The sequence below is a fragment of the Heterodontus francisci genome, chromosome 32, assembly GCF_036365525.1.
Source record: "Heterodontus francisci isolate sHetFra1 chromosome 32, sHetFra1.hap1, whole genome shotgun sequence".
Classification (NCBI taxonomy): domain Eukaryota; kingdom Metazoa; phylum Chordata; class Chondrichthyes; order Heterodontiformes; family Heterodontidae; genus Heterodontus; species Heterodontus francisci.
Genome location: NC_090402.1, coordinates 29,180,750 through 29,190,615, shown reverse-complemented (window position 1 = coordinate 29,190,615; position 9,866 = coordinate 29,180,750). Strand labels below are relative to the sequence as shown.

At 42.2% G+C, this 9,866-nt stretch overlaps 1 protein-coding gene across 1 annotated transcript in view; it reads left to right on the top strand.

Annotated features, from left to right (window-relative positions):
* The first annotated feature begins 7 nt into the window (after positions 1-7).
* The window catches only part of cdk5rap2 (CDK5 regulatory subunit associated protein 2), a 126,165-nt gene continuing 116,306 nt past the window's right edge, over positions 8-9,866 (top strand). Inside the window, exon 1 of the mRNA XM_068012579.1 lies at positions 8-121. Within this exon, the coding sequence (XP_067868680.1) occupies positions 69-121 (53 nt within the window). The 5' untranslated portion in view covers positions 8-68. The remainder of the gene's footprint in view (positions 122-9,866) is intronic.

Below are 9,866 nucleotides of genomic sequence, written 5' to 3'. Positions count from 1 at the left end.
TCCGCGATCGGGAATGTATCTGATCTAACTGAGTGTGTAAAATATAAAAAAGAACAGCCGCTGCAGTCATGGACTCGGTTATTGGGGAAGACCCGACGTTACCCTTAGATTTTAACGGCAGGTGGTGCGGGAGGGCCGGCTGTTAAACCGAGAGCGGCGCGGACTACATTGCTGTCTCTGTATTTGTTTATTTATTGCTGTCTGAAGTTAGTGTCTGGGACGTGACACGGTGACGCTGGAGGGAACTGCAGGCAGGAGGCTGCTGTCCAATTTGAATGTTGCGCGATAGGTTTATACTGAAATACCCCTCGATTTTTCAATCGCCCCCCACTTGTGCTTGTTACTTATTTAGCCCTGCGTTAGGTTACATGAACTATTGCTTTGCCTGATCGGCCACGAGAAGGTGATCTTGGTAACAATGCCTGAGTGTAGCCCGCTTCTGTTAACGGAAATCCCCGCGAACGGTTTATGACTGAACAGGTTTCATATTTTTATCCGTCCCAGAGGCGCACCGACTCCTGTCACGATTAGTTCGGCCTGACAAGCTGCATTGGACTGTTAAACGGCAATGCACAATCACCTATTGTTTTCCTTGTGTCAAGTTGATAAACTGAACATCCGATTGTTAGTACTGAGGAGCTGATCTTATCTTCAGATTGTATTCCTGTTCTTTATAAACTGGAAATAATTGCTGTGGCATCCCTTCCTTTGTTGGTCCTAAAGGGAAAATCCAAATGTTGTTATCTAATTTGTATGTCTTTTGATAAATGGCATCACCCGCATATTGAAATCTGGCGATATGAGTGCATCTTGTGAAATATGTTTTTTTTTGGTGGGAGGGGGGGTTGTATTGCTTTCGAAAAATTGTCACCTTTTCTTGCAACATATGGAAGTGTTTACTCTGATAGCTTATATTTAATATTCTACCTCACACTATTTGAGCATTAAGCAGCGTTTGTAGTCTGATAAATTTTAAGGAGGAGTAAACGAGATTAAGATCGCAGTAAAATGTTAACATAACAGGAGGGAAACCTTAGTGTAACTGATAGGAGTAAAAGGTATAAATTACCTGCCTTTTGTGGTGAAAGATCATACTTGGTCATTCTGATAATGCACCATGCTGCTTCCATTAGTGAATCAATTCATAAATTATTGAGGTGATATTTTCAAGGAATCAATTTCAGAAATTGCTTCAGAAAAGCCATTTATTAGATCTTGAACTTTTAAATGGGTTGGAACAGGGAGTATATCTTGGTGTGGTTTATGATATCACATACCATGCCTTACCTTAACTTGTATAAGGTGTTTTTAAAATGTACATTTGCAAGATGTGGGTGATGCTGGCAAGGCCACGTTTATTTACCATCCCTGAGATAGTGGTGGCCATCATTTTTTTTAACCTCCGTAGCCCTTGTGATGGTGCTCCAGCAATAGTGTTGGGGAATTTAGGATGTTGACCAAGCAATGATGAAGGAATGCTGGTCTATGCCCAAGTCAGGGTGATGCATGATTTGAAGGAGAACTTGGAGCTACTGATGTTCCCATGATATCACTGTTCTTTGCCTTCTCGGCAGCCAAGGTAGTGGAAGCAGAAAAATATTTTTGTACATGTCAATATTATTGAGGGGATGGTAGCGTGGTACTAATATTACTGGACTAGAAATTCAGAGGCCCTGGACTAAAGTTCTGGGGACAGGAGCTGGGGCAATCTAAATTCCACTAATAAATCTGAAATAAAAAGCTAATCACAGAATTAACAATCATGAAACTATCAGATTGTCATGAAAACCCATCTGGTTTCACTGTCCTTCAGGAGAAGCATCCAGTCAAGAATGGCAGTGGACAATTAAACAGCGAACATACGAATTAGGAGCAGGAGTTGGCCCCTCGAGCCTGCTCCACTATTCAATAAGTTAATGGCTGAACTGATCACTCCACATTTCCACTGACCCCTGATAACCTTTCACCCCCTTGCTCATCAAGAAGCTAAACTGGAGAAGGAGGCTCCACAAATATCCCCATCCTCAATGATGGGGGAAGCACAGCACATCAGTGCAGAAGATGAGGCTGAAACATTTGCAGCCAGAAGTAGTGAGTGGATGATCCATCTCTGCCACCTCCTGAGATCCCCACCATCGTAGGTGCCAGTCTTCAGACAATTTGATGCACTCCACTTGAAGTCAAGAAAAGGCTGAAGGCACTGGATACAGCAAAGGTCCTGACAACATCCAAGCTGTAGTACTGAAAACTTGTGCTCCAGAACTAGCTGCTTCCTTAGCCATGCTGTTCCAGTACAGCTACAACAGTGACATCACCTGACAATGTGGAAAATTGCCCTGTTATGTCCTGTCCATAAAAAGTAGGACAAATCCAATACAGCCAATTACTGCTCCATCAATCTACTCTCAATCATCAGTAAAGCGTTGAAAGGTGTCACCAACAGTGCTATCAAACAGCATTTATTCAGCAACAACCTGCTAACTGATACTCAGTTTTAGGTTCTGCCGGGGTCACTCGGCTGCAGATTTCATCACAGCCTTGGTCCATATATAGGCAAAAGTGCTAAATTCCAGAGACAAATTGAGTGTGACTGCCCTTGACATCTAGGCAGCATTTGATTTGAGAGTGTGGCATCAAGGAGCCCTAACAAAATTGAAGTCAATGGGAATTGGTGCGGGAAAGCTCTCCATTAATTGGAGTTATACCTAGTACAAAGTGGATGGTCGTGGTTGTTGGAGGCCCATCATCTCAGCCCTAGGCCACTGCTTCAGGAGTTTCTCAGGGCGATGTCCTGGACCCAACCATCTTCAGCTGCTTCATCAATGACCTTCCAACATAAGGTCAGAAGTTTGATTGGTACTGAACACCATGCATTCGCAACCCCTCAGATACTGAAGCATTCTGTGTCTAGGTCTTGCTGCATAACATTTTAGGCTTGTGCTGATAAGTGGCAGGTAACATTCATGCCACACAAGTGCCAAGCAATGACCATCTCCAACAAGAGAGAATTTAGCCATTTTCCCTTGATGTTCAACAACATTACCATTGCTGAATCACAAACCATCAACATCCTGGGGGTTACCATTGACCATAAACTGAACTGGACCAGCCATATAAATACTGTGGCAGGTGTAGATCAGAGACTGGGAATTCTGCAGCATGTAACTCGCCACCCCGAGTCCCCAAATCCTGTACGTCATCTACAAGGTACAAGTCAGGAGGGTGGTGGAATACTCGCCGCTTGCCTGGATGAGTGCAGCTCCAACAATACTCGAAGCTCATCACCATCCAAGACCAAGCAGCCTACTTTATTGGCACCCCATCCACCACCGTAAACATTTATTCCCTTTATCACTGGCTCTCAGTGGCAGCAGTGCATACTAGATACACTGCAGCAACTCACCAAGCCTCCTTCAACAGCACCTTCTAAACCCGCAACTTCTACCACCTAGAATACAAGGACAGCAGACACATGGGAACACCACCACCTACAGGTTCCCCTCGAGCCACACGCCATCCTGACGTGGCACTATATCGCCACACCTTTACTGTTAGTGGGTCAAAGTCCTGGAACTCCTGAACAGCATGTAGGTGTACCTTAACCACATGGACTGCAGCAGTTCAAGGTGGCTCTCCACCACCTTTCCAAGGGCTATTGGGGATGGGCAATGCTGGCCTTGCCAGCCACACTCTCATCCCAAGGGTGAATATTTAAAAAAAAAATGCTAGATTGCTTTAGATATGTTTTTGTTCTTGAGAGTTATGAGTGACACCAGCAGGACAGTGTTTATTTTCTTGCTAATTCATGGAATTTGATACCTTTTGGCTTGCTAATTTAGTACTATAATTACTAGATTGCTGAATTTGTATACATAATCAGACTTTTGCCCACTAATTTTGCCTGGTGTTCACGACAGAAGAGCAACTTTTATAAGCGGGCCAAATTTGCAAGGAATCAAAACCTATGCCTTAATGCATAGTGTGAATGCAGTAATGGGACTACAAATCTTAATTTTTAAAAGGAAAAGAGCTTGCATTTTATATAGTGCATTTTGAGATCACAATGTCCCAAATGCTTTCTCGCTAATTTTAAATAGTTTTGTCACTGTTGTAGAGAAATGCAGCTTCCAATTTGTGCACAGCAATGTACCACAGTGAGATAAATGACCAGATAATCAGTTTTCATTTCATGGTTGAGAGATAAATATTGGCCAGCATTCCACTGCTGCTGTTCAAATAGTAACACAGGATCTTTAACATCCACTTGAAAGGAAAGACCTGGTCTCAGTATTTTTTTTACTTCCTATGGGATGTGAGCATTGCTGGCTAAGCCCATCCTTAATTGCCCTTGAGAATGTGGTGGTGAGCTGCCTTCTTGAACCACTGCAGTCCTTAGGGTATAGGTACACCCACAGTGCTGTTGGGAAGGGAGTTCCAGGATTTTGACCCAGCGACAGTGAAGGAATGATGATATCCAAGTCAGGTGTGCAGCTTGCAGGTGGTGGCCCCATGCATCTGCTGCCCTAGTCCTTCTAGGTGGTAGAGGTCACTGGTTCGGAAGGTGCTGTTGAAGGAGCCTTGGTGAGTTGCTGCAGTGCATCTTGTAGATGGTACACACTGCTGCCACTGTGCGTCAGTGTTGAAGGTGGTGGATAGGGTGCCAGTCATGCCGGCTGCTTTGTCTTGGATGTTATCGAGCTTCATGAGTGTTTTTTGGAGCTGGAGCTATTCAGGCAAGTGGCGTATTCCATCACACTCCTGACTTGTGCCTTGTAGATGGTGGACAGGCATTGGGGAGTCAGGAGGTGAGTTACTCGCTGCAGAATTCCCAGCCTCTGACCTGCACTTGTAGACAAGCATTTATGTGACTGGTCTAGTTCAGTTTCTGGTCAATGGTAACCCCAGGATGTTGGTGGGGGATTCAGTGATGGTAATGCCCTTGAACATTAAGGGGTGATGGTTAGATTCTCTCTTGTTTGAGATGGTCATTGCCTGGCACTTGTCTGCCACGAATGTTACTTACCAGCCCATGCCTGGATGTTGTCCGGGTCTTGCTGCATCTGGATACTGGCTGCTTCATTATTTGAGGAGTCGCGAATGGTGCTGAACATTGTGGAATCATCAGCGAAAATCCCCATTTCTGACCATATAACATCCCATTCAACATAGCAGAACTCCACTGCACTGAAATGACAACCTTAATTCTGTTCTTATGTCTTTAAAGTGGGCCTTGAATCCATCACTTTTTGACTCAGACGAGGGTGCTAGCACTGAGCCAATGCACAAAACCACCTCTCTTTTTTTGGTGGGATTCCCACTATATTCTCATGTCTACTAGGAAAGGTGGTATATGCCACACTGAGTCCATTATCTTCAAGCTAAAGCTTTTATAGGAAGTGAGTTAAGAGACAGCCAGGATACCATGAGTACTTGGAACAATAAAGGTAAAATTACTGCACAGTAATTTAGATGTCCATTTGAAAGCATCCATCTTCTATAATGCAAAACAGCTAGATGAATGCAGAACAGTCTTTTGTAAATTTCCTGATGCAGTATCATGCATGAGCAGTGTGATTCCTGTGTCAGTTTGAAGAGCGGGGTTCCCACAATCCAGGTCTCATATCAATATATGCTGTGATCGTGTATAATCTGATTAGCATTGAGAGCAATATGCTTGTCTTGGATGAACCCCAATTTCCTTTTATCTAAACAATGGAATGACTGATGACTTTGAGGAGCTTTGTACCCTTGTCAGAGTCCACCTTCCTCCCCAATTACTGTCTCAGGCTGAACCTTTAGGTCCTACTTGAGTTTCCAGCCCCATATCCTCTTCACAAAGGCCCACCTACTTCTACCTCTAACATCGCCCACCACTGGCCCTACCTCAGCAGATTAACCGCCAAAACACTCCTCCATGTCTTTTCATCTTCAGACTTGACTATTTCACTGCTGTTTTGCCTGACCTTGTACCCTCCATCCTCTAAACATTAGCTCATTCAAGACTCTTCTCATATCCCACCCCACCCTAAATTTTGTTCATGTTAGTCCTTCATGGCTTTGCCCCTCCCTATGTTTGTAACTTCTGCCAGCTCTACAACCTTGCTGTGCTGTGGGACATTTTTTTTCTATGTTGAAAACACTTGTAAATGCAAGTAGTTCTGGATTGTCAGTAAATTCTCATCAGCCAATCTGTGCTTTATCTGTGTATATTTTATCTAATCAAATATTGCTGTAAAACCTGTGGGGAGAGAAAGTTAATGTTTCAGGTCAATGACCTTTCAGAACACTTGGAGCATTTTCTGTTTTTTATTTCAGATTTTCAGCTTCCTTAGTGTTTTCCTCTTCGGACTGTGTAGGCTAAATACATGTTACAGTTCTCTTCAAAAATGCATAAAGGATTTTTTACTCCTTTTTTGGATTATACAGATACTTGAATACTTTGCTTTTTTAATAAGACATTGAGTGAAGTGTTTGACAGGACAAGTTGATTATGTCTGTTTATAAAGCCCAGAATGGAGTACAAAAGCAAGGAAGTTGTGCTAACCATTTTATAAATCACTGGTTAGGCCTCAGCTGGAGTATTGTGTTCCATTCTGGGCACTGCACTTTAGGAAGGATGTTATGGCTAATGGATTAAATGAAATAAAGTGGGAGGAGGCTCATGTGGAGCATAAATACTAGCATAGACCAGTTAGCTGAACTGCCTCTTTTTTTTCTGTGCTCTAAAATGCTATGTATATGGAACTGCCTTAGGGTGTGTTTACAGTACAACATTTTATTGTCACTGTTTTCTATTCCCATTAATGTTAAATCTGTAGTCAGAGCTAAACATGTCACAGCGGCTGCAGGATATTCTTCTGGGGAGGGTGAACAGTAGAAGTAGTGGTCCACATTGGTACCAATGACATAGGTAAGAAGAGGGATGACCTCCTGAAAGCAATTAAAAAGCAGGATCTCAACTCAGATTATTTATTATTATTATTTATTTAGAAATACAGCACTGAAACAGGCCATTCGGCCCACCGAGTCTGTGCCGAACAACAACCACCCATTTATATTAATCCTACATTAATCTCATATTCCCTACCACATCCCCACCATACTCCCAGTGCCACATGCTCGTGAGCATAGGAATAGGGTGGATTAAGCAATATAACATGCGGCTACAGAATTGGTGCAGGAAGTAGGGCATCAGATTTCTGAGACATTGGGACCTGTTCTGGGCTAGGTGGGACCTGTATAAAATGGACAGATTGCACCTTTGCAGGACTGGGACTAACATCCTGACACAGAGATTTACTAGTACTGTTAGGGAGGGTTTAAACTAAATTGTCAAGGGGTTGGGAACCTAAGATGGAGGTCAGATTGGAGGACAGCAAAACTGGTAACAGGAGGTAGAAAAGTAGTAAGTAAAATTGGAAGGCAGACTAGACAAAGGCAAACATCAGATAGGATCGGAATGAGGAATAATGTTAAGACGAAATTAAGGGCACTCTACCTGAATGCACACAGCATTCATAACAAGGTAGATGATTTGAAGGCACCAATAGAGGTAAATGGGTATGATTTAATTGCCATTACGGAAACGTGGTTACAAGGTGACCAGGACTGGAAACTGAATATTGAAGGATATCCGTCATTCAGGAGGAATAGATGGAGGGGAAAAGGAGGTGGGGTAGTGCTGTTAATGAGGAACAAGATCAGTACATCAGTGAGAGAGGATCTTGGATCGAAGGAGCAAAATGTAGAATCAGTTTGGGTGGAGCTAAGAAACAGAAAGGCACAGCAAACATTGATGGAAGTTGTTTATTGGCCACCAAACTGTAATGGTAATGTTGGGCATGGTATAAATCAGGAAATTAGAGCTGCATGTAGCATGGGCACTATGGTAATAATGGGCGACGTAAATTTACATATAGATTGGGTAAACCTAATTAGCAATAATGCTGTGGAGGATGAAATCCTGGACTGTGTACGAGATGGGTTTTTGGAGCAGTATGTTGAAGAGCCATCTAGGGATTGGACTAGGTTTAGTATTACGTAATAAGAAAGAGCTAATTAATAACCTTGCTGTAAAGTAGCCATTGGGAAATAGTGACTACAATATGATAGAATTTTACATTAAGTTTGAGAGCAATATAGTTCATTCTGACACCAGGGTTTTAAATCTAAACAAAGGAAACTGAAAGTATGAGGGGCATTGTTGGCTATGGTGGATTAGGAAAATGCATTAAAAGATTTGATGATAGACAGGCAATGGCTGGTATTTAAAGAAGTATTACATGGTTTACAACAAATCTACATCCCTCCTAAGACACAAAAACCCAACAGGAAAGGTGAATCAACTGTGGCTAACAAAAGAAGCTAAAGATTGTATTAGGTCAAGGAAAGTGGCTTATAAGGTTGCCAGAAAAAGTGGTAAGCCTGAGGATTGGGAACAATTTGGAGTACAACAAAGGAGGACCAAGAAACTGATCAAGAAAAGGAAAAGAGATTATGAATGCAAGCTAGCTTCTTTAGGTATGTGAAAAAGAAAAAAAATAACCAGGACGAAAGTGAGTCAATTGCAGGCGGAGATAAGAGAGTTTGTGGTGGAGAATGAGGAAATAGTGGAGAGACTAAACAATTATTTTGTGTCTGTCTTCACAGAGGAAGACAAAATCTCCCAGAAATGCTAGGGAACCAAGGGATTTGTAAAAATGAGGAACTGAAAGAAATTAGTATCCAATAAGAGGTAATACTCAAAGATAATTGCATTGAAAGTGGATAAATCCCCTGGACCATATGAGCTACATCCCAGAGTATTGAAGAAGGTGGCCGTAGAGATAGTGGATGCATTGGTGGTTATCTTTCAAAATTCTATAGATTCTGGAAGGGTTCCTGCAGACTGGAAAGTAGCAAATGTAACTCCATTATTTAAGAAGGGTGTGAGAGAGAAAACTGGGAGCTACAAACCTGTTGGTTTGATGTGTATAGTAGAGAAAATGTTAGATTCTATTATAAAGGATCTGATAACTGGATACTTGGAAAATATGATTGGGCCAAGTCAACATAGATTTGTAAAGGGAAATCATGTTTGACAAATCTGTTGGAGTTTTTTGAGGATGTTACTTACAACATAGATAAAGGAGTGGATGTGGTGTATTTGGATTTTCAGAAGGCTTTTGATAAGTTCCACACAGGAGGTTAGTAAACAAAATTAGAACACATGGGATTGGGGATAATATACTGCAATGTATTGAGAATTGGTTAACAGAGAGTAAGAACAAATGGGTCATTCTCAGGATGGCAGGCTGTTACTAGTGGGGTACATCAAGGATCAGTGCTTGGGCTACAGCTGTTCACAATTTTTATGTCGATGATTTTGGATGTGGGGACCAATTGTAATATTTCCAGATTTGCTGATGACACAAAACTAGGTGGGAATGTAAGTTGTGAGGAGGATACGAGGAAGCTTCAAAGGGATTTGGACAGGCTAAATGAATGGGAAGGAACATGGCAGATGGAATATAATGTGAATAAGTGTGAAGTGATCCACTTTTGTAGAAAAAACAGAGGGGTAGAGTATTTCTTAAATGGTGAGAGGTTAGAAAGTGTCTAAAGGGACCTGGGTGTCTTTGTTCATGAGTCACCTAAAAGCTAGTATGCAGTTGCAGCAAGCAATTAGGAATGCAAATAGTATGTTGGCCTTCATTGCAAGGGGATTTGAGTACAGGAGTAAAACTGTCTTGATGCAAGTGTACAGAGCCTTGATGAGACCGCACTTGGAGTATTGTGTACAGTTTTAGTATCCTTATCTAAGGAAGGATATGCTTGCCATAGAGGGAGTGCAATGGAGGTTTACCAGACTAATCCCTGGGATGGTG